Source organism: Scyliorhinus torazame, chromosome 17 (assembly GCF_047496885.1).
Source record: "Scyliorhinus torazame isolate Kashiwa2021f chromosome 17, sScyTor2.1, whole genome shotgun sequence".
NCBI classification, from domain to species: Eukaryota; Metazoa; Chordata; class Chondrichthyes; order Carcharhiniformes; family Scyliorhinidae; genus Scyliorhinus; species Scyliorhinus torazame.
Window position 1 is genome coordinate 185546033 of NC_092723.1, and position 25445 is coordinate 185571477.

A 25445-nucleotide genomic window follows, 5' to 3' on the forward strand; every position below is an offset into this window, starting at 1 on the left:
CTCTCGGGTCCTCACAGACGTGGAGCGGGCATACTCCAACTGTGAGAGGCATCTGCTGGCCACCCACTGGGCGGTAAAACGAATGCAGGTATTTGTTAGGATGGGCCCCATCACTCTCCTGACACATCACACCCCGACCCAGATGCTGCTGGACGGCCGGATCAAGGACGGCACGGTCAGCAGCGCCAGGATCACCAGGTGGACCCTCCTGCTGTCTCAGATGGCCCTTCAGGTAAAAGGGCTGAATGAGCCGCAGCTCGCAGCCAACCTGATATACCCCGGGGAGCCACACCACTGTTCCGTAGAAGGGGTATGGGAAGTAGGGTTCGGACTCCGGGCAGGGCTGCACCCGACAGGGAGGGAGATCTATGTGGATGGGTCCAGTACGGTAGCGGAGGGCGTCAGGCTCACGGGCTGCGGGATCTGGGACCCCGATGCCGACATAGCCCTGGCCCTTAAACTCCCCCATACACTCAGCGCGCAGCAGGCAGAGCTGGCTGCAGTGATGTATGTGGTGACCCACCCCGACCGTTTTCCCACGCCGTATACCATCTGCTCAGATAGCATGTTTACATGCAACTCCTGCACGGAGTACCTGGCTATCTGGTCCCGCCGAGGATACACCTCCTCGGATGGAAAACCACTGGCCACAAAACCCCTCCTCGAGAAAATCGTGGCGGCAGTTGGGCAGGGAGAGGACAGGTATATCCTCAAGGTGAAAGCTCACTCCAAAACAGAGCCACGGGGCGAGGGGAACCAGAAAGCAGACGGCCTGGCTCGAGAGGGGGCTAAGAATGGGATAGCGTGGGACCCGTACGAAGAGGGACAAGTAGCGGCCGTTACAAGACAGCCCCAGAGGGGGGAGGGGACGAGTTTGGCCCCAGATCTGGCCACTGCCCAGGGACAGGACCCCGAGCTGAAGAAAGTCATAACGGCCATGGGTAGACAGGAAAGGATAGAGGGGCCCTATGGGGGAAAGGATATCACACTGAAGGAGGGCATGCTCTTCAGGGGGGACCAGTGGATAGTGCCTTCCCAGCATCATAGGGAATTTATAGAAATGGCCCATGAGAGCCCCGGAGCGGGACATCCCGGCCCTGAGACCACCTGGCAACGGGTGGAGAGGGTGGGGTGGTGGCCGAGCCTCCGGGAGGATGCTCGCGATTTTTGTGCGAGCTGCCTGGTGTGTGCTACCAATAACCCGGACCCCAAGAAGAGAAAGGTCTCGTTGGGGCACATCCGCAGGGTGGAGGGGCCCTGGCAGTCGATACAGATCGACTATATTGGACCCCTTCCCCCAGCGGCGGGGGGTTACAAGTACTGTCTGGTGTTGGTGGATATTTTCACCAAGTGGGTGGAAGCCTTCCCCTGCCGAACAGCCACCGCCACAGGCACAGCCAGGATACTGGTCAGGGAGGTATTCTCGAGGTGGGGACTCCCACAGTTTGTGGAGTCAGATCAGGGGAGTCACTTCACGGGACAAGTGATGCAAGCGACCCTGAAAGTCCTGGGGATTAAGGCCAAATGGCATGTGGCTTATAACCCTCAATCCTCAGGTCCTGTGGAAAGGTTAAACAGGACTATAAAGGAAAGGATCAGGAAAGAAACAGGCAGCTCGCCCAACCGGTGGGTAGAAATCTTACCCTTAGTTTTAATGGGGATCCGGGCAAGCCAGTCCAGAAGCACAGGGTACTCCCCGCACGAGCTCATGACAGGGAGAGTCATGAGAACCCCGATCCATGTCAGGGTACCTTCCCTGACAGAGGGGCAGCTTAAGGAGGTAAATCGAGACAAGTTTGCTAAGAAGCTGATGGAGCAGCTGAAAGAAATTAACTGGCAGGCAGCGTTTAATATGGGGACCCAGCACCGGAGGAACAAGCTGCTACTCGAGCCCCACACTACCCAGGAATGGGCCATAGGGGACCAAGTAATGGTCCGGAATTTTGCACGGGTAGGAGCCTTTGAGCCACTGTACGCAGGACCATACAGTATAGTGGACAAGGCCAGCCCCATGGTTTACGCAGTACAGCTCCCCCGGAAGATTAAATGGTTCCACGTGAACCAGTGCAAACTTTTCGACCCCACCAGGGCCGGTAAGAGTAAGTTGGGGGGGGGACTGGGAGTGATAATAGAGAAACCACCTGCAGAATTGACGGCGGTAGGGGAGGTCCCTAACTCCACGACCACACAACCGGTGGCAAGGTACTGTCCCCAAGGGGCAGTCCCAAAGAGACCGACAGTGCTGCAAGCACCCAGCCCAGGGACAGTGATGACTCCCAAGCCCTTACCTGTGGGTCAGGTAGCCTGCCTTAGTATAGAGGCTAAGGAGGCGGAGGAAGGGGAAATATCACCTTGGGCTTGGGAACCAGTCAGGGGACGAAGGAGCAATCGGGTCTCCAAGCCCCCGGTAAGATGGTCCCCATCCCATCTCCCTGTCACCCGGTCCCGCAGTAAGGGGGCCCGAGTGGGAGGGAGCGCTGAGGGATCCCCGAACCCTGTTGGGAAAGGAGAGGCAAGGGGCAGCCCGAACCCCCGGGAGGGGACGGTCTGGCCCGAGCCGTTGGACCAAACAGGTGGACTGCCCCAGTTTAGCGGGGCACAGTTTTAATTTGGCCACCCGGAGACGGGTGGCATTGTATATATCATATTCCTTTTTCTTTCCCCCTGCTAGTTCTAATTAGTGTGTAGTTGTGTGTGAAGTATTTAGGATCGTGGGAACACAGAAGCGCCTGGTGCAAGGGTAAAATGATGAAGCACCAGGCACTAGGACCCTGGTGCAGCCGGGCTGTAAAACACAGAACCCCAGACAGGCTGCGGCAACTTCAAAGCAGGAGCTGCTGCTGCCACCGGATAGCGGCAGGCACTAGGACCCTGGGGAGCCGGGCTGTAAACACAGAACCCCAGACAGGCTGCGGCAACTTCAAAGCAGGAGCTGCTGCCGCCACCGGATAGCACCCATGCACTTCAAGGTAGGTAGGGCTGTAGAGGCAAGAATGTGTTTTGTTTTTACAGATGGGGCACCCGACGATGTGGAGTTTGCTGATCTTGGCGATGGTGGGACCGGGAGAACTCCGCAGAGGCGAGACAGAAGAGTCCTTCGACTGACCGGGTTAGGGTGACTGAGGGCAGGCGGGTGTGTTCAACCTGTGAGGGGGACGTTCCTTTGGGGAGACGGTGGTGGCCCAGGAAGCTGAGGCTGGACATGAGGGATCGGTCCTCGGACTGGGAACGGACTGGACAACACCTAACGGACCATCACGGGGTCACCGGGTAGGATCACCGTTTGCGGGGATAAGGGGTGGGCTTCTGACCAGGGCATTTATTTGTGTTCATGGGGATCTACCAAGGCATGTCCACAAGGGGCATTAATCACTTTTGTAAGGTGGTGGCAGAACCCAGGGAACGGGATAAATTGACCGCAGTGGGGAGGGATGTGTAACGCCCAGGGAAGGGATGACTGTAGAAGCTACCGAACTGCTGGTTCAGGTAAAGCGACCCCTGCCCACAGCCCAACCGATCGACCCTCACAACTGTCCGATCACCACCAGGGGGGAGCCTGAGAATGGTTTAGTGTTTGCCCCCACAAAGGAAATGTTGTACAGGGGGTACATTATGCTGCCGCCTCAGTTGGACTAAACCTTTCAGCTGCAGGTATCGACGATGGAGGATAAATGAAGAGCCCTCAACGGGAAGAAGCGAAGTGCAGCCAAGAAAGGAGGATCCTTGATGAAATAAACAGATGCAATTGTAAATAGTTGTATGGATTCGCGGGTCCCAGTTACTTGACTGGGATATATGTACAGGGACCCTTACGTTTGGGGTTCCGGTGAAATGTGTACTTGAGTGTGATATATGTACAGGGACCCTTACGTTTGGGGTTCCGGTGAAATGTGTATATGTTACTGTCTGCTTGAATTAAGTATGGTCTTGTCTCTCCCTTTCATTGAAATCAGGGGTAGCCTAGATTAAGGGAACTGTCTTGGGACTTGTAGTTTCGCATGTTGTTGGGGGGGGACCTACGGTCCACACAAAAGGAAATAATTGCCCTTCACCTGTGTCGATACGGTCCAAGCAGGTAGGGACGTATCGAAGGGGCATCTGTAAGGTTTTCGGGCAATTCGGCCCTTTTGGAGAAACTCAGAGACTGTAAACTGACTTTCCAGCCAAGGGAACAGAACCAGTTTTCCCAGCAGGCTTGGCCCGCTGAGCTGAGTAGGGACATAAATACATAAATATTTCCAAAACACCCCCCTAGGAGCTACAAGGAAGAAGGAGCCAGACAACAAGATAACATCAAAACACAGACAAAGGGGCACGGGAATACACAGGAGGCTTGCATGCAAGCAGGACAATGGGATGGTCATAGCCCCATGCAGATGTAAATGACCTGGCCTCCACCAGAGCAGAATCCAATCAACACCCCCATCAACATAGCAGCATCTCCGGAGCAGATGGAAGTCTTTGAAAATCTTCAAGGGAGCTCAACCTCGTTATCTCAAAAAGCAGACTGGAGGCGGACCTAGGGGAGGTACTCCCATCTCGACAGCTCTGACCGGCTCAAAGGGGGCGGGACCAGCGGGAACTTTAAATCTTACCTTTTTCAATGCAAAAGGGGCTGGCCGATCACAGGACAAAGCCAGGTAAAACAATATAAAAGGGGCTGTGTTTTCGATTGGGGGTCTCTTCGTTCCTGGCTCGACCTCTGCACCCCGGACTTGACCTCTGCAGCCTGTGACCGTAAGTAACCCGCAGCAGCTTACGAAACTCCCTTGATTTTAATAGTGGTTGAGGCTTTGGGGAAGGGAACTTGTTTTGTGTCTTGTGATTTTGCTAAAACCTGTGTAACTGTAAGAATTTTCGTTGTGTCCGCTATATTACCTTTTGAATAGACTTAGTTGTATTAGAGCATAAGATTTTACTGTGTTCCTTCTGTTGATGATTTTGACCTGGGTTTACAATAAATCTTGATTTGATGCTAATTGGAGTCGTTTAAATTCTTCAATCCTTCACCAGCGATCTCTGACCAAGTCATTGTTAAAATACTCCTCACCTTAATTCCGGGTTCAGGAATCGAGGGTCATCTTGAGCGATTCACTCAGGACAGACTGCTGGTTAGGAAATAAACAGCAGTGTCCTATTCTCTCTCTTGGGAAAGCTACTCTAGTGGAGTAGGAACCGGGTGGGGGTTGTACCACCGGCAAGAGAGAGAATCACCTGGGTATTGGTAGGGGTCTGGAGATCTGTGTGATATAAGTCTCAGGCTGTCGGTTAGGAATAAACGGCAGGCTTGAATCAGTGCTCTCTTCAGTGGAAGTGTCCCAGTGCGACATCCCCTGGCCTCTGAAGTTTCAGTGCCAGCTGGAGAGAGACACACACAGATATTCAAACCCCAGATATCGACCCAGTAGTGGAGTAGCGGAGATGGCACCCTCTACAAACCTGGCTAGACTGTGGGACGTGGTGAGGTCCAGAGGGGATACCCTGTTCCCTCGAGAGGGTCGGAGGGCCAGCCACAGGGCAGCCAGGCAGTGTGGTCAGTGTCACAAGGAGGACCGCCACCCAGTGCTGCAAGAGGCTAATCGACCTCCACTGGGCCACATGGATGAATTGGCATTGGCACCCTGGCACATGTCCCGCCTGTCGCTCCCCCGCCCCCCCCCCCCCCCCCCCCCACCAACAGTCCCACCCTTCATGGCCCTGCAGTTGTCACCATACCCCTCCACCATACAGCAAAACACCACACCTGTGCCCCAGCACATCCTGCCACCTGCCTGCGCACCTCACCCTGGCACCTACCTGTACACCCATCCATGCCCAAAGGCGGTGCCCACATCTGACCCCTGCTATAGCCCTCCCTGCGATGCATGAAGCTCACAATGCCCTTTGTGCCCGCAGGAGAAGTTGACCCACAACAGACGGGAGACGGCCCAAACAGGCGGCGGGGCTCCGGACAGAGTCCTCACCCTCTACGAGGATCGGGCCCTGAAGGTTGCGGTGGTGTCAGACGACAGATCGGCAGCACCGGCCACCATCGCCCACCCAGGTGACCTGTCCATGCCAGACATAATTTTTTTTTTTAATTTAGTGTACCCAATTAATTTTTTTCCAATTAAGGGGCAATTTAGCGTGTTCAATCCACCTACCTTGCACGTTTTTTAGGTTGTGGGAGCGAAACCCACACAAACACGGGGAGAATGTGCAAACTCCACACGGAGATCCTGGTGGAGAATGGATAGGTGGTCAGTGAGAGAGAAGGATCATTTATGTCTGGCACACGGGCAGCAAGGTGGCACAGTGGTTAGCACTGCTGCCTCACGCCGCTGAGGACCCGGGTTTGATCCCGGCTCTGGGTCACTGTCCGTGTGGAGTTTACACATTCTCCCCGTGCCTGTGTGGTTCTCACCCCCACAACCCAAAGATGTGCAGGGTAGGTGAATTGGCCACGCTAAATTGCCCTTAATTGGAAAAATAAAAAGTGTTCCTAAAGAAAAGATAGCAGAGGATCAATGGCCTCTGATATTTGGGGTTGAATTTCTACACAAGCCCTCCTCGTTATCCCTGTACCATCAGTGGGAGATACATTGAAACCCGGGAGAAAATGCACAAGAAATTGCACACCATTTCTCCAGAGTTTCCACAGACACCCTAAAGTAAAAACACCTCTTCTGACAGCAAGTATTAAAGCACTGTCCCTCGGCCCATGGGAAGTACCTTAAAGATCTAACAAAACATCCCTCATAGATCTGGTTCTCCGCCATCATACTCAATCCTTTATTAAGCACATTTACTGTCTCTGGACTTTCGAATGTCTTTCGCAACCTGCTGGGTGGATACATTGGTAGTAACACACTTTGGGGAAAATTGTAAGATTTTAAAATGAGCAGAGGACTAGAGCTCGCCATTATTAACAGGAGCAGAGGCAACTGCTGGCAACAGAGGCCCAGGATCAATGAAGGACCCCAGGCCAACGGTGGGCAAGGGATAAGAGGGGTGGCTCTTCCCCACAACAGCAACACGCAAGCAAACAAGACATTTTGGGATCCCTGCCTGCTGAACCCCCTGCTGGTTGAACAATAGTGCCAGTAAGGGCCTCAATTAGTTACAAGCAGGAAGGCCATCCATGAACCTTCCTGGCCTGGGCTTAATCAGGTAGAGGCGGGAAGGTGGCAGGGTCCCTTAACCACACACTGTCTCTTTCTCTCTGCCCTCTTGCGTTCAAACCCACTGCCATGAGGACATTAAATCCCACCTAAGGTCATGCAACAACTTACGTTTATGCAGCATCCTTGCTGCTGTACAACATTGTAAGGTGTCTAAAGGCCATTCAGCCACCTCTTCTGTGCCTGTCAAAAACAACCACCTAACCGTTCTAATCCCATTTTCCAATACTTGGCCCATAGCCTTGTATGCCTTGGCATCGCAAGTGCGCATCTAAAATGCTTCTCAAACAATAGGACGGTCTCTGCCTTCACCACCCTTACAAGCAGCGAGTTCCAGACTCCCACCACCCTCCGGGTGAAAAGGTTTCCTTCAGAGAAAATGTCCTGAAGAAGTTCAATGAAGTCGTAGAATATAAAAGTAAAGAGTACTGTTGAAACTTGTACAATCGAGGGTTCTGCCATGGATTGAGACCACTGGTCATGGATTTGTCTGGTAAGGTGACTCTGACAATCAGGAATTTACTTCACTACAGACAAAGGTATGACCTAGTTAGTGTAACAATGAGAATTTCCTGCTGGAGAGATGGTATAAATAGTCGTCTGCATGTGTCTTACGTGCATTTCTCTACCTTGCACTGCACTAAGTAAAAGTTTACTTGGATGAGGCCAGATGCATTGTAATTTCTATGAAATCTATAACCAATCTATCTCCTTTTGCAGCCTCAAAGTATCCTTCTCACGGTTTACTTTCCCGCCTAATTTTGTATCATCAGCAAATCTGGATATATGATACTCAGCCATTGAGAGATTGCAAATAGCGGAGGCCCAAAGCCTGATCCTTGCAAAACTTCACTAGTTACACCGAGGAAGATGACCGATTTATTGTTTTCTGTTCATTAACCAATTCTCAATTTGTCTGCCAACTAATCCTCAATCAATTTAGGGACTGAAGTCTAGTCAACACTTTAAGTGAACTTCCAGAAAAAATAAAGAGTGACGGTAAAAGCTTAGGATCATTAAAGAGGCCATTACATGGCACACTAACAGGCCAGGAGATTTATCTTTGCAATGGTTCAGTCAAGATTAGTTCAGTAACCTTCCACAACTAATGACCTAGAGGAATACCACAGTCCTCATTTTCTTGCTAATTTATTGTAATAAAGTCAGTGATCTCCAAGTGCCTAGAATAATTCTATTTTGACTAACCAGTGCTTCACAGAGTGCTGGGATCAAAATATCTTTGCAACTATTGTTACAACAGCCCTATGAAGGGAGATTAGAGAAACTGGGCCTGTATTCTTTCGAGTTTCAAAGAATGAGTGGTGACCTCATTGAAACCGGCAATACATAAAAGAGATAGACACGGTTGATTCAGGATGGTGTAGCCTTTTGGGGAGGCTAGAACCAGGGGGCAGAATTTCAAAATAAGGGGGAAGCCACTTCTGGACCAAGACAAAGAGAATTGTTTTTACTCAGGTCAGTCTTTGGAAATCTCCACCCCAGAGGGCTGTGGAAGTTCAGTCATTGAGTCTGTTTAAAGCAGATTTTGACAGATACTATTAACACAAGGGATATGGGGATAGCGTGGGGAAAAAGACATTGAAGTGGATGATCAGCCATGATCCTATTGAATGGTGGAGCAGTCTCGATGGGCTGAATGGCCTATTCTTACTCCAATGTTCCTATGTTTGTCTACATGCCATAGCTTAACACACATTATTTATTTCATTACACTACTGTGCTGCAATTTCGATAGGCACATTCTCAATGACAGGACTCTCTACCACTGCCTTTTCCCCCTTATGCAACACTGCTCTATAATTTGCATGAATTTTAATGTTTTTTTTAGTCTAGGCCCCTTGCTTCAAGCCTTCCCCAAAAATGTCTTGCTTCAAGCCTTCCCCAAAGATGCATGAACTTATTATAATTTAAATTTTAAAATCATGGCATTTTTACATTTTGAGGGAGTGACACTCTACATTTTCGATTTTCCAGACTGGATGGTGTTGTTCTGCGGTAATCATGATGTTGTAGATGCTAAAAACCTCAGTTACAATGCATAAAAAGTTGAAATCACCGAGTGTTGATTACATCTGCAGAGATTGAAACAGCCCACCCTCTGAGGGAGAAGGTTATCGCAGACAGCACCTTCCAGACTTTCATGCTAACTACACATGTGCAGACACCAGAAATTGCTGTCAGTGTTAAAACAGTAATGATGATGAGTTTTATCATCATTAGAACTGCAGGTTCTATGTCATTTAAAGATTCCAGGTCATTAATGCACCCTAAAGTATCCGAGTTTAACAGTTACAAAACGTATTAATTTCATTGGTTTGCTTGTGAAAAGTTCTTGCCTCTCTACTGGCAAAGATAGAACATTACAATGATTCATATCTGCTGAAGTATTGCATCATTGCTGAGCCATGTATAGGAGACTATTGTCATTTTCAGTAGATATTGGGCATATTTTCTCAGTGAGAGGGGTTCAAAACATTGAAATGTTTGGGCCCAATTGCATAAAATTGGCCAGCTCCAGATGCTGGACAGAATATTTACAGGTAGCTTACAGATCAGGTTAGGGTTAACAGGAAATCCAAATGCTACGCTGCAGAGCGCAGCCACAAATTGGAAGACAAGTTGGGAGATGATCTTGGGGCAGGTAATTATGGAGTAGGTAGGAAGAGAGTTGGGGGCAGAGAGGGGCACCTGATGTGTCTGTGAATATCTCACAGCTGTACCTTCTAAGGATCGTTCATTAGATCACTGTATGTCTGGACTTCCGGTTGCAGCTATGAGGAGCTAAGTCGCACATTCGGTGGCTCCTGCAAAAACTGACTTGTGGGCTCTTTTCAGGGCCCCAATGGCACTTTTTCGACATTTCCCGGTGTGGGAAGGAGATTTTAACAGCTCCCCCCCGATAGTATATGGCTTCTACTAGGAGCAGGGCGACTAAAAAGGTGGTGGTGGACCCGAAGAAGGTGCGAGGGAAGAAGAACAAAATGGCGGCGGGCAGAGACCAGGCAGCGTGGAGGCAGTGGGCGGAGGAGCAGCAGGAGGGTATCCAGCGCTGCTTCAGAGAGATTAAAGCGGACCTGCTAGAGCCGATGAAGGTCTCTATTGATAAGCTGCTGGAGACACAGACGGCCCAGGGGGTGGCGATCCACGAGGCTCGACAAAAGATCTCCGACAACGAGGACGAGATCTTAGGCCTGGCGGTAAAGGTGGAGGCGCACGAGGCGCTCCACAAGAAATGGCAGGAGCAGTTCGAGGAGATGGAGAATCGGTCGAGACGGAAGAATCTGCGGATTCTGGGCCTCCCGGAGGGGCCGGACGTGGGGGCCTATGTGGTCACCATGTTGAACTCGCTGATGGGAACGAGGTCCTTCCAGGAGGCCCTGGAGCTGGAAGGGGCCCATAGAGTGCTGGCGAGGAGGCCCAAGGCTAACGAGCCTCCGCGGGCGGTGCTGGTGAGGTTCCATCGGTTCGTCGATCGGGAGTGTGTGTTCAGGTGGGCCAAGAAGGAGAGGAGCAGCAGGTGGGAGAACGTGGAGGTTCGAATATACCAGGACTGGAGTGTGGAGGTGGCGAAGAGGAGGGCAGGGTACAATCGAGCGAAGGCGGTGCTGCACAGGAAGGGGGTGAAGTTTGGCATGTTGCAGCCGGCACGACTGTGGGTCACCTACAAGGACCGGCACCATTATTTTGAGTCTCCGGAGGAGGCGTGGGCCTTTGTTCAGGCCGAGAAGTTGGACACAGATTGAGGGTCGGGATGGGCATTGGGGGACTGCAGTTGATATGTTAATTTTTATTTTCTTTTGGAGGGGGGGGGGGCCTTTGCATTGTTTTGGGTTTCTTTTTCTCGGTGTTTTTCTCTTTCGGGTTGGTGGGGGTGGCTGGGGCGGGTTGGGCACTGTGTTGGTCGGGTTGGTCGGGGGAGCTCTTGGAGTGGGGTAGGTAAACGGAACACGGGTGGTGGCCGGCGGTGAGATGGGGCCCCGCGGGGGAGGGGGAGGCCCGAGTCGGGGGTGAGGGGACTGGGCCTGTAAAAGGAGCTGCGTCAGAGGTGGCGGGGCCGGGTAGGTGGAAAGCACGGGCTGTTTCCTGTGCTGAAGGCTGGAGGGGGGGGGGGCAGCATCGAGTTGCTGCTGCTATGGTCAAGGGGGAGCTGGAGCGAGTGGGGGGGGGGGGTCGAGACGGGGGTATGCCGCTGTGGGGAACGGGCCGGGTGTGGGGTGCGGGCGCATGGCTGGCTGAGGAGGGGTTATGGCTAGTCGGCGGGGGAGGGGGACGGGTAGACCCCTGATCCGGCTGATAACCTGGAATGTAAGGGGACTGAATGGGCCAGTTAAGCGGGCCCGCGTGTTCGCGCACCTGAAGGGGCTCAAGGCGGATGTGGTTATGCTTCAGGAGACACACCTGAAGGCGGCAGACCAGGTAAGATTGGGGAAAGGGTGGGTAGGTCAGGTGTTTCACTCGGGGCTGGATGCCAAAAATCGAGGGGTGGCGATCTTGGTGGGAAAGAAGGTGTTATTCGAGGCGTCGAGCATTGTGGCAGATAATGGCGGTAGGTACATAGTGGTAAGTGGTAAGTTGCAGGGAGAGAGGGTGGTACTGGTCAATGTGTATGCTCCGAACTGGGACGATGCGGGTTTTATGCGGCGTATGTTGGGTCGGATCCCAGACTTGGAAGTGGGGGGCCTGATAATGAGGGGAGACTTTAACACGGTGCTGGACCCGGCACTGGATCGCTCCAGGTCTCGGACGGGTAGGAAGCCGGCGGCTGCTAGAGTGTTGAGGGGGTTTATGGACCAGATGGGAGGGGTGGAGCCTTGGAGATTTGCAAGGCTGGGGGCTAGGGAATTTTCATTCTTCTCACATGTCCATAAGGCTTATTCCCGAATTGACTTTTTCATTTTGAGTAGGGCACTGATAGCGAGAGTAGAGGATACCGAGTATTCGGCAATAGCCATTTCGGACCACGCCCCGCATTGGGTGGACTTGGAGATGGGGGAGGAGAGGGACCAGCGCCCGTTGTGGCGCTTGGAGGTGGGGCTGTTGGCGGACGAGGAGGTGAGCGAGTGGGTCCGAGGAAGTATAGAGAGGTACTTGGAGACAAATGACAACGGGGAGGTCCGAGTGGGGATGGTATGGGAGGCACTGAAGGCGGTGGTGAGGGGAGAGCTGATCTCCATTAGGGCCCACAAGGAGCGGAGGGGGCGGGGGGAGAGGGAGAGGTTGGTGGGGGAGATGGTGAGGGTAGACAGGAGGTATGCGGAGGTGCCGAGGAAGGATTGTTGAGGAAGAGGTGCAGCCTCCAGGCCGGATTCGACCTGGTGACCACCAGGAAGGCCCAGGGGGTGCAGTGGAGAAAGGCCCAGGGGGCAATTTACGAGTATGGGGAAAAGGTAAGCCAGATGCTGGCGCATCAGCTTCGGAAGCGGGACGCAGCTAGGGAGATCGGGGGAGTTAAGGACAGGGGAGGGAGTGGGGTTGGCATCAATGGGGTCTTCAGGGACTTTTATGAGGAATTGTACCGATCCAAGCCCCCACGGGAGGAGGGAGGGATGGGCCGTTTCCTGGACCAATTGAGGTTTCCAAAGGTGGAAGAGGGACTGGTGGCGGGATTGGGGGCCCTGATTGGGCTGGAGGAGCTGACCAAAGGGATAGGAAGCATGCAGGCGGGGAAGGCACCGGGGCCGGACGGTTTCCCGGTCGAATTTTATAAAAAATATATGGACCTGTTGGGTCCGTTGCTAGTCAGGACCTTCAATGAGGCAAGGGGGGGGGGGGGGGGCTTTGCCCCTAACGATGTCCCGGGCACTGATCTCCTTGATCCTGAAGCGGGACAAGGATCCCCTGCAGTGTGGGTCTTACAGACCAATTTCATTGCTAAATGTAGATGCCAAGGTGCTGGCGAAGGCCTTAGCCACGAGAACTGAGGATTGCGTGCCGCAGGTCATCCATGAAGACCAGACGGGGTTTGTGAAGGGGAGACAGTTGAACGCGAATGTGCGGAGGCTTTTGAACGTTATCATGATGCCGGCGAGGGAGGGGGGCGGAGATAGTGGTGGCGATGGATGCTGAGAAAGCCTTTGATAGGGTAGAGTGGGGGTACTGAAGAGGTTCAGGTTTGGGGAGGGGTTTGTCAGGTGGGTTAGGCTGTTGTATGAGGTCCCGATGGCAAGTGTGGCCACAAACAGGAGGAAGTCCGAGTACTTTCGGTTGCACCGAGGGACGAGGCAGGGGTGTCCCCTGTCCCCCCTGCTCTTCGCGCTGGCGATTGAATCCCTGGCTATGGCACTGAGGGAGTCAAGGAGCTGGAGGGGGTTGGTGCGGAGTGGGGAGGAGTATAGGGTGTCGCTCTATGCGGACGACCTGCTGCTATATGTGGCGGACCCGGTGGGGGGAATGCCGGAGGTAATGAGGATTCTCAGAGAATTCGGGGACTTTTCAGGGTACAAGCTCAACATGGGGAAGAGCGAGCTGTTCATGGTTCACCCAGGGGACCAGGAGAGGGGGATTGGCGAGCTCCCACTAAAAAGGGTGGAGAGGAACTTCAGGTATTTGGGGGTCCAGGTGGCCAGGAGCTGGGGGGCCCTGCATAGGCTTAATTTTACAAGGCTGGTGGAGCAAATGGAGGAGGAGTTCAAGAGGTGGGACGTGTTGCCGCTGTCCCTGGCGGGTAGGGTGCAGTCAATCAAAATGACGGTGCTCCCAAGCTTTTTGTTCCTGTTCCAGTGCCTCCCCGTGTTTATCCCGAAGGCTTTTTTTAGGCGGGTTAACAGGAGTATAATGGGGTTTGTGTGGGCGCGAGGGACTCCGAGGGTGAGAAGGGTGTTCCTGGAGCGGAGTAGAGATAGGGGGGGACTGGCGCTGCCCAACCTCTGTGGGTACTACTGGGCCGCCAATGCGACCATGGTGCGCAAGTGGGTGATGGAGGGGGAGGGGGCTGCATGGAAGAGGCTGGAGACTGCATCTTGTGTGGGTACGTGTCTGGGGGCGCTGGCAACGGCGCCGCTGCCGCTCCCTCCAAGGAGGTATACCACGAGCCCGGTGGCGTTGGCTGCCCTCAAAATCTGGGGGCAGTGGAGGCGGCATAGGGGGGGAAGTTGGGGCCTCGGCGTGGACCCCAATACGGGGGAACCACCGGTTCGCCCCAGGGAGAACAGGTGGAGGGTTCTCGGGGTGGTTCAGGGCAGGGATACGAAAGTTGGGGGACCTGTTTGTGGACGGGAAGTTCGCGAGCTTGGGTGAGCTGGAGGAGAAGTACGGGCTCCCCCGGGGAACACCTTCAGGTACTTACAGGTAAGGGCGTTTGCCAGATGGTAGGTGGTGGAATTCCCACGGCTACGGCCACACACAGTACAGGACAGGGTGCTCTCGGGGGGGTGGGTGGGGGTTGGGAAGATCTCGGAAACTTACCAGGTGATGCAGGAGGAGGAGGAGGCCTCGGTGGTGGAGGTGAAAGGTAAGTGGGAGGAGGAGTTGGGAGAGGTGATTGAGGAAGGGACGTGGGCAGATGCCCTAGGGAGGGTGAATTGTTCCTCATCGTGCGCGAGGCTCAGCCTCATACAGTTTAAGGTGCTGCACAGGGCACACATGACCGGGACAAGGATGAGCCGGTTCTTTGGGGGTGAGGACAGGTGTGTTAGGTGCTCAGGGAGCCCAGCGAATCACACCCATATGTTCTGGGCATGCCCAGCGCTGGAGGAATTTTGGAAGGGCGCAGCGAGGACGGTGTCGAGGGTGATAGGATCCAGGGTCAAACCGGGCTGGGGGCTCGCAATATTTGGGGTGGCAGACGAGCCGGGAGTGCAGGAGGCGAAAGAGGCCGGAATTCTGGCCTTTGCATCCCCGCTAGCCCGGCGAAGGATTCTTCTTCGGTGGAAGGATGCGAGGCCCCCAAGCGTGGAATCCTGGATCAGCGATATGGCGGGGTTCATTAAATTGGAGAGGGTGAAATTCGCCTTGAGAGGGTCGGTACAAGGGTTCTTTAGGCGGTGGCAACCGCTCTTAGACTTCCTGGCAGAGCGGTAGACATTGGTCAATGGCAGCAGCAATTTGGGTGGGGGGGGGGGTTTACTTTATTTCTGTTTCTGTTATTTACACTGGAGGGTCCAGGGGGGTGTATATACCAGTTGTGTTAAGTTGGGGTGCTAGTGTTAATTTTTTATTTATGTACAGGGGGGGGGGAGGGGGGGGGGGGGGGGGTTGCTTTTCTAGACCGTGTTTTGTACTTAACCCTGTTGGGTTCCTTTTTCATTTTGTTATTGATATTTTATGAAAACCTTAATAAAAATTTTTTTTTTTTTTTTTAATAGATCACTGTATGTCTGGTGGTAATGGCTGGACCACACTCTGCCATTGGTACCTGGCAACTGAGTTGGGTCCTGTGTCATAGGAGCCTGATTTGCATACCTTAATGAGGAGCCTGATTTGCATACCTTAATGAGGAGGCTGATTTGCATACCTTAATGAAATGCCCAATGAGGCAGTCAATTCAGTTCCGCCCATTCTCAGAATTCTAGATTACTGAGGGAGGCAAGAGATGAAATCGCTGGGCCTCCGACAGAAATCTTTGTGTCCTCATTGGCCACAGGTGAGATTCCAGAGGATTGGAGGATAGCCAATGTTGTACCATTATTTAAGAAGGGTTGCAAGGATAATCCGGGCAATTATAGGCCAGTGAGCTTGACGTCTGTAATAGTGAAATTGTTGGAAAAGATTCTCAGAGCTAGGATCTATGCACATTTGGAAGTGAATGGTCTTATTAGCGACAGACAGCATGGTTTTGTACGAGGGAGATCATGTCTCAATAATTTGATTGAAGTTTTTGAGGAGGTGCCAAAAATGATTGACAAGGGAAGGGCTGTGGATGTTGTCCACATGGACTTTAGTAAAGCATTTGATCAGGTCCCTCATGGCAGGCTGGTGCAAAAGATTAGATCACATTGGGTCAGGGGTGAACTAGCTGGATGGATCCAGAACTGGCTTGGCCATAGAAGACAGAGGGTAGCAGTGGAAGGGTGTTTTTCAGAATGGAGGTCTGTAACTAGTGGTATTCTCTAGGGTTCAGTTCTGGGACCTCTGCTCTTTGTAATATATATAAATGACTTGGAAGAAAACATAGCGGGTCTGATTAGCAAGTTTGCGGATGATACTAAGGTTGCAGGAGTTGTGGATAGTGATGAAGATTGTCAGAGAATACAATAGGATATAGGTAGGCTGCAAAATTGGTCAGAGAAATGGCAGATGGAATTTAACCCGGACAAATGCGAGGTGATGCATTTTGGAAGATCCAATTTTGGTGGGAGCTATAAAATAAATGGCAGAACCATCAGGAGCATAGAGACAGAGCGAGATCTGGGTGTGCAGGTCCACAGATCCTTAAAAGTGGCAGCACAGGTGGAAATGGTGGTAAAGAAAGCATATGGCATGTTTGCCTTCATTGGACGGGGTATCGAGTATAAAAGCTCGAAAATTGTTACAATTATAAATACTGTGTCCAATTCTGGTCACCGCACTACCAGAAGGATGTGGAGGTTTTGGAGAGAGTACAGAAAAGGTTTACCAGGATGTTGCCTGGTGTGGAGGGTATTAGCTATGAGGAGAGATTGAATAAACTGGGATTGTTCTCACTAGAGAGACGGAGGCTGAGGGGCGACCTGATAGAAGTTTATGAAATTATTAGGGGTATAGATAGGATGAACAGTTGGAGGCTTTTTCCCAGGGCGGAAACGACAATTACAAGAGGGCACAGGTTCAAGGTGAGGGGGGAAAGGTTCAGTGGAGAGGTATGGGAGAAGATGTTTACACAGAGGGTGGTGGTGGCCTGGAATGCACGGCCAAGTGAGGTGGTTGAGGCAGATACGTTAGCGACCTTTTAAGACTTATCTGGATAGACACATGAACAGATGGGGTATAGAAGGATACAGGCGGTTGGTCTGGATAGGATATATGTGATTGGCACAGGCTTAGAGGGCTGAAGGGCCTGTTCCAGTTGTTCTTTGTTCTATTATCCATTATCCAAGTGGACATAGATAACTGACCCCATGTTGTCTACAGTTGGGACGTTCATTTGATTTCAATCTTTTTCTTCTTGTTAATACTCAGATATAGCAACTCATTCCATTTCCACTCTCGCTAGTTTTGATGTGCTAATGTTTGGCGAAGGCTTCCTGCTGACCCTGCTTTAAAACGCTGAAAGTGGAAGGTTTACTCACATAGATAAGCCCCGAGTAGTAGCGCTCCCTCAGATTATGCAGCACCGATGCTTCATTCAGGCAAGTTAGCTCCGCCATGTCTTCTACTTTGGAGAACTTTGGAGGATTCATTTTCTGGATGTCATCTTTATTAACTTTAACTTTCTTTCCATTTTCCGCCAATTCCACAGTAACTTCATCTCCCTTTTCCTCCTTGATGCTTGCGGCTTCAAAGCCATTGCGGTCCGAAGGCACCCAAACCAATTTCTTTGCTGACCAGTCAGCCTGGACTAGTGGATTGTTGAAGGTTTTATCCACAAAGAGAAATGAATCAGCATCTCCACCCTGGCTGGCAGATTTCTGCGCCATTCTGTCTTAGTAATGACCTGAGAAAAGAATTTGTCGCATTATTTTAGGATTTCAAATCTAAGCACAAACTATGTAAAAATAACGTGACATTGATTTTGTCTTCGCTACCGGAGCTTTAGTCTGGAAAAGCAACTCAAAAGGCCAGTTATTTCAGTGCACTGTAGTTGGGGCTACTTCTAGAATTAGTACGTGATCCATACTGAAAGACTCCTGCTCTGATAGTGAGACAAAATATTACTCAAGGGTTTCCATGTAACCTGAAACTTGGCTTGCTCCACATCTATCCACTGTCATTGTTGCTCCTCCAATCCGTCCTGATTCTCTCCCCTTTTCTCTTTTGTATCCGAAGGTGATACTTATGCTGCAATAAATTCCAACGACCTTCACCAATCACTGTTTGTCGATGTACCATTTGTCAATGTTCTCTGTCGATTATTCTTTTTTTGTCTACTATGTACGTACTGTGTACGTTCCCTTCCGCAGAAAAATACTTTTCACTGTACTTCAGTACATGTGACAATAAATCAAATCAAATCAAATTCAGTACTTTTCTCAAAAGGACTCATTATTTGTGATCCTAGCATTGAGTGTGAATGATTTATTTCATCAAGGCAGTCGCTACATCTCGTCAGATTCCTTCCTTTATAGAATTCATTTGTTTGTGGGATGTGGGCATTGCTGGCTAGGCCAACATTTATTAGCTTCATCTAATTGTCCTGGGGAAGATGGTGGTGAGCCCCCCTCATGAGCAACTGCAGTCTATGTGGTGTAGGTACATCACATTGCTGTTAGACAAGAGTTCATTGGATTGGATTGGTTTATTGTCACGTGTACCGAGGTACAGTGAAACGTATTTTTCAACCACAGTGAAGAAACTGAGGTATTTCCAAGTCTGGGTGGTGTGTGGCTTTGAGGGGAACTTGCAGATGATGGTGTTCCCGTGAATCTACCGCTCTTGACCTTTGGGGGGGTGGTAAGAGGGCATGGGTTTGGAAGGTACTGTCCAAGGAGGTTTGGCGAATTGCTGCAGTGCATCTTATAGATGGTGCACACTGCTGCCACAATGTGTCGGTGGTGAAAGAAGAGCGTGTTTAAGATGGTAGATCAAGTGGGCTGCATTGTCTGCTGTCGTCGAGCCTCTTGAGTATTGTTGGAGCTCCACTAATCCAGATAAGTGGAGAGTATTGTATCACACCCCTGACTTCTGTCTTGCAGGATGGTGGAGACAGGCTTTGGAACGTCAGAGGAGAGTTACTCACTGCCGAATTCTCAGCCTCTGATCTGCTCTTGGAGCCACATCCACACACATCTGCTTCAGCAAAATACTCAGGGCAATTGTAGTAACCCAATTACGTGTCAACATTCAGTGGTTTCAATGTTGCACTAATATAAACCGTCTGCTTTCATTGGAGAATGAAATTGATAAATCTAATTATTTGAAAATCAATTGCAATGGACTGGGTGCGGATTAACTGCAAATGAGGCAGAGAGGAATTTCCCAGGGATTTTAATTAGCTTTGTACATTTAAAGATGGTGAATTTTTACAACTGGCAGCGACAGTACTTTTTTTGGCAAGGGGGAAATCCAAATAGATCAAAATCACAATCAACACATTTGACGACAATGCTTAGTATACTTTCTGAATCAATCATATGTTGTATATACATATATCCAATGCCAATCTCAATTCATTGTATATAGTGAGACAAAAACACACATTTCATAAAAAATACACACTTAAAAAATATATATACATTTACACAGACAATGTCAAGAACAGTACTGAAGACATGTTCCAAATGCTCTGCAGTTTCAATAAGATTCCAGCTTGGAAATGTGACCCGACCTCTTCAACTTCACCTCAATATTTTGATAAACTAATCCATGATGGGGCCAACAGGCAAGCTTTGGGAGGTAAATGCATGCAGATTTCGAAAGACTGTTTGCAAAGAAAGTGCTGTCTTTCCAGCAGAAGTCAGACTTTTAAAAAAAAATTAGAGGTATCCAATTTATTTCTTTTCCAAATTTTTAGGGACGATTTAGGGCGGCCAATCCACCTACCCGGCACATCTTTTAGGGTTGTGGGGGTGAGGCTCACGCAGACATGGGGAGAATGTGCAAACTCCACGTGGACAGTGACCCGGGGCCGGGATCGAACCCGGGTCCTCGGCACCGTGAGGCAGCAGTGCTAACTATTTTGCCGCCCTGAGCTATGCCATCACCTTGCAGTAGTTGCTATTTTAACTCTCACTTGGACAACACTCATTTTAATTTTTCCATGTCTAGCAACCCATAACAAAAAAAAAAACTCAATTCAAATCCCTTAGCATTCTGGGATGGTCAGTGGCTCAGGTTCAGCAAGAATGCTTGTTGAGTTTCGATGCCAGAACAACTCATGAGCTAACGCACCTTGCCAGGATTCAGAACGATGGGCATCATCAGACACGGCTCCTTGCAGAGAACATCTCAAGTAAGCAAACAGCCCAAACCAGGTCAGCTTAATTAATTCCAGTTGGTTAATTAAAGACTAGCATTGATTGCCATTGTATAGTTGGCCATTGCCTAATCTCTGATGAAAATTGGAAATATTAAGGGCCCAGGGAAGAATGGGTGGTGAATTTAAATTGAATTAAAATGAATCTGATTTGTAAAGCAAGTACCATGAACCTACCAGATTGTTAAAAAAACGTCTAGCTCATTAATATCCTTTAGGGAGAGAAATCTGACAACCTTTCCTGGTCTGGACTACGTGACACCTGTCCAACAGCAATCACTGCCCTCTGAAATGGCTGGGCAAGTCACCTATTTGTATCCAAATCAAACCAGCTCTTTGAGAAGACCCTCTCTGTTACAGAGGCTCAATAATAATCTTTATTGTCACATGTAGGCTTACATTAACACTGCAATGAAGTTACGGTGAAAAGCCCCTAGTCGCCGCACTCCGGCGCCTGTTCGGGTACACTGAGGGAGAATTCAGAATGTCCAATTCACCTAACCTAACCAAGAAGGTGGCTCACACCCAAAGAAAAAAGAACAAAGAAAAGTACAGCACAGGAACAGGCCCTTCGGCCCTCCAAGCCCGTGCCGACCATGCTGCCCGTCTAAACTAAAATCTTCTACACTTCCTGGGACCGTATCCCTCTATTCCCATCCTATTCATGTATTTGTCAAGATGCCCCTTAACGTCACTATCGTCCCTGCTTCCACCACCTCCTCCGGCAGCGAGTTCCAGGCACCCACTACCCTCTGTGTAAAAAACTTGCCTCGTACATCTCCTCTAAACCTTGCCCCTCACACCTTAAACCTATGCCCCCTAGTAATTGACCCCTCTACCCTGGGGAAAAGCCTCTGAGTATCCACTCTGTCTACGCCCATCATAATTTTGTAGACCTCTATCAGGTCGCCCCTTAACCTCCGTCGTTCCAGTGAGAACAAACCGAGTTTATTCAACCGCTCCTCATAGCTAATGCCCTCCATGCCAGGCAACATTCTGGTAAATCTCTTCTGCACCCTCTCTAAAGCCTCCACATCCTTCTGGTAGTGTGGCGACCAGAATTGAACACTATACTCCAAGTGTGGCCTAACTAAGGTTCTATACAGCTGCAACATGACTTGCCAATTCTTATACTCAATGCCCCGGCCAATGAAGGCAAGCATGCCGTATGCCTTCTTGACAACCTTCTCCACTTGTGTTGCCCCTTTCAGTGACCTGTGGACTTGTACACCTAGATCTCTCTGACTTTCAATACTCTTGAGGGTTCTACCATTCACTGTATATTCCCTACCTGCATTAGACCTCCCAAAATGCATTACCTCACATATGTCCGGATTGAACTCCATCTGCCATCTCTCCGCCCAAGTCTCCAAACGATCTAAATCCTGCTGTATCCTCGGACAATCCTCATCGCTATCCGCAATTCCACCAACCTTTGTGTCGTCTGCAAACTTACTAATCAGACCAGTTACATTTTCCTCCAAATCATTTATATAGACTACGAACAGCAAAGGTCTCAGCACTGATCCCTGCGGAACACCACTAGTCACAGCCCGCCAATTAGAAAAGCACCCTTCCATTGCTACTCTCTGCCTTCTATGATTTAGCCAGTTCTGTATCCACCTTGCCACCTCACCCCTGATCCCGTGTGACTTCACCTTTTGTACCAGTCTACTATGAGGTACCTTGTCAAAGGCCTTACTGAAGTCTATATAGACAACATCCACTGCCCTACCTGCATCAATCATCTTTGTGACCTCTTTGAAAAACTCTATCAAGTTAGTGAGACATGACCTCCCCTTCACAAAACTATGCTGCCTCTCACTAATATGTCCATTTGCTTCCAAATGGGAGTAGATCCTGTCTCGAAGAATTCTCTCCAGTAATTTCCCGACCATTGATGTAAGGCTCACCGGCCTGTAGTTCCCTGGATTATCCTTGCTACCCTTCTCAAACAAAGGAACAACATTGGCTATTCTCCAGTCCTCCAGGACATCGCCAGAAGACAGTGAGGATCCAAAGATTTCTGTCAAAGCCTCAGCAATTTCCTCTCCAGCCTCCTTCAGTATTCTGGGGTAGATCCCATCAGGCCCTGGGGACTTATCTATCTTAATATTTTTCAAGACGCCCAACACCTCGTCTTTTTGGATCTCAATGTGACCCAGGCTACCTACACATCCTTCTCCAGACTCAACATCCACCAATTCCTTCTCTTTGGTGAATACTGATGCAAAGTATTCATTTAGTATCTCTGTGTAGAGCCAGAGGAAATGGGTGAGATACCCTTCTTATTCCTGATCTCTACCCATATAGCCTCGCTGCCCTCTGAGCTGTCTTCCCGCAGTACAACTGTGATATTCTCCCTAACCAGTAGCGCAACTCCGCCTCCCCTTTTACATCCCCCTCTATCCCGCCTGAAACATCTAAATCCTGGAACGTTTAGCTGCCAATCCTGCCCTTCCCTCAACCAGGTCTCTGTAATGGCAACAACATCAGAGTTCCAAGTACTAATCCAAGCTCTAAGTTCATCTGCCTTACCCGTAATACTTCTTGCATTAAAACATATGCACTTCAGGCCACCAGACCGCTGTGTTCAGCAACATCTCCCTGTCTGCTCTGCCTCAGAGCCATACTGGCCCTATTCCCTCGTTCTCGCTCAATGCTTTCATTTTCATTTCACCTTGTGACCTATTGCTCCGGTACCCACCCCCCTGCCATACTAGTTTAAACCCTCCCGTGTGACACTAGCAAACCTCGCGGCCAGGATATTTATGCCTCTTCAGTTTAGATGCAACCTGTCCTTCTTATACAGGTCACACCTGCCCCGGAAGAGCTCCCAGTGGTTCAGATAACGGAAACCCACATTCTCAAAGTCAGTTCAGGATGGGCAAGAAATGCTGGTCATGTACAGGATGTGAACAAATAAAAACATTTTGGGGGTCAGAAACAAAGTTTGCAGGATTAGGTTTAATATCCTTCCTGTGGCGTGCGGACGATATTTCCAGTGTCTGCTTTAAACTTGTCTCGAAAAGAGCAATCAACGCTGCCCAGGGCGCAGAAAAGTGTCCTGTCAAATGGAATTAGAATACTTTATTTGATTGGTGGTGAGGGACAGCTAGACTGGGCTCACTGGTCTCAGGATCCTATAGGAGAAGTTCGATACTCAGGGCAAACAAACCATACCATAAACATCCAAATCACAGCAAAACACCCGCCAGTTCGGAAAGGGACAGGGCTCATGGTGAACGAGTGGGTGGGAATAACCAATTTTCCTTGGAAAAAAATTAATTATGAAACATTGGAAAAAGTTTTCAGGCTGTCTCATCAACTCTCGGGACTTTTAGAAGATCTGTTTTGCCCTGGCCGGGAGTGATCATCGGAACCTTGTCTGGGGCAATCACACAGACTCGACTTTATTCCGTTTAAGAATCAGATTGGGCCCCGGTCCAGGAGTGGCAGAGATTGCAAACCTCCGGTTAATATAATGTGAACTAAAATGAAACCCAAATGGATCATGTGTTCTGTTCTAACGAGCGTGCGTGGGGATAGTCATTGCAGGAAGCAGCCAGGCTTCAGAATCTTGCTGAATTTGGTCTAACAGCAGAGCGGGGCCAGGGGCAAAGCCAGCAAACTTCTTGTACACTGGAGTGCCCGGAATCTCTGCAAAGAGGGAATTGTGCCCAGGCCAGCGTTCTGAACACATTTGCTCGGACAGTAATCCTCTCTTTGAACACCTTCCGCTCTGGCAGCTTCCATACGTTTGTGACCAACTTTCAAGAAATGTGTTTTGTCTTTTTCTTTTAAATAAAAGGGGAATCCTTAATAAAGTCGCTGATTAATGAAAACATCTCCTGGTCGAACAGGGTGAGCGGGGGGGGGGGGGGGGGGGGGGTAATTTGTCTCATTTCTATTTCTATCTCATTTCTACTTTAGAATGTTTACATTTGCGAGGTGATTACTTTGCAGGTTTGGGCGATATTACTTTAAATATTCAGAATTCCGTCATGTGAATGATATAGAATTTAAACCCTATCCTCCACGCGCTTTGTTACCATGTATGGTGATGTTGCCCCAAACTAGTGATTACTGAGAAACGTAATGAGAGCGAGTTACAAACAAACCCAGCTAAACTCCTTTTTAGGAAATGCCATAATGAGATGCTGGATATTCACGTCAAACTGGGCAACAAGCGGGATTTTAATCAAATAAGGACAGGCGCTTTGGACACCGTTAACTGTACCTTCCAGATATTTAACAATGTCCTCAAGGCTTGATACATTGCGGTAGCAGCCTGTCCAGGTGAACAGGTACAAGGAAGAGGGAAAGCTCTTTACAAACTTCACGGCTCAATTGTTCGGTTCCTACATCATTCACATTTCAACTTATCCTTGAACTGGGGAACTTTGGTGCCAATGTGTAAGTACATTGGACAGATTTCTACACGGGGAAATGAGTTATTATAGTTTCGACTCAGTCACAGAATGGCTACAGCGGGGGAAAGAGGCCATTCGGCCCGACCTCTCCGTGCTAGCTCAGTCTGGATTGCCTCTGTTAAAATACCCGGGCATGTGGAAGTGCTGGGTGCGGAGCAGAGCTCCTTCATGTCCTGGTTCCTCAGGCTGATGGAGCTCCGCATTACCTTCTCGGGCAAGGTGAATGAATTCATCCCAATCTGTACTTGGTAAGAAGTTTTACAACACCAGGAGACATGGGATACGTGTACAGGTCATAAATGTCCCAACCAGACTCCACAATATGCCTGTTCCTCTTGACACAACATTAAGAGCAGTCACTGTAAACATTGCTGTTGATTAATATCCCTTATTACTAATTGTAACTAGTGGTTACTGTAAATGTCATACAGGAACTATACCGATAACCACTGATGCTGTAATGATTACTGTACCAGTTACACTGACTCAATACTGCTGACCACTGCGATTACTGTACCAGCCATCCCAATTACTGTTGACTAACCACTTACCGCTGTAAGCACTACTTTAGCACCGATCTATAAACACTTTACACCCACATCGGGAATCAGAGTTCCGTTTTCTTAATCCTTGCTCAAATTAATTCTGCAACAGGAATGGAACCTCACGTTTGTCCTGCTTACTTACTGAAGACTGGCTGGGTCGGAAAGTTGATCAGGTTCCCAATGTGAATGGCCAGCAGCGCGCACACGCACACACACCGTCGGAAGCGCCAAGTAAGCG

At 49.9% G+C, this 25445-nt stretch overlaps 1 protein-coding gene across 4 annotated transcripts in view; it reads right to left on the reverse strand.

Annotated features, from left to right (window-relative positions):
- Positions 1-25445, reverse strand: part of LOC140394509 (myosin-11-like) — a 193025-nt gene extending 167580 nt beyond the window's left edge. For 3 of the 4 annotated variants that reach the window (XM_072481845.1, XM_072481843.1, XM_072481846.1), the window contains exons 1-2: positions 25350-25445; positions 17387-17751 (exon numbers count right to left, since the gene is read on the reverse strand). In XM_072481845.1, coding sequence (XP_072337946.1) covers positions 17387-17734 — 348 coding nt within the window. In that variant the 5' untranslated portion in view covers positions 17735-17751; positions 25350-25445. Of the gene's footprint in view, positions 1-17386; positions 17752-25213 lie in introns of all 4 variants that reach the window. The other variant, XM_072481844.1, reaches the window with a different exon arrangement.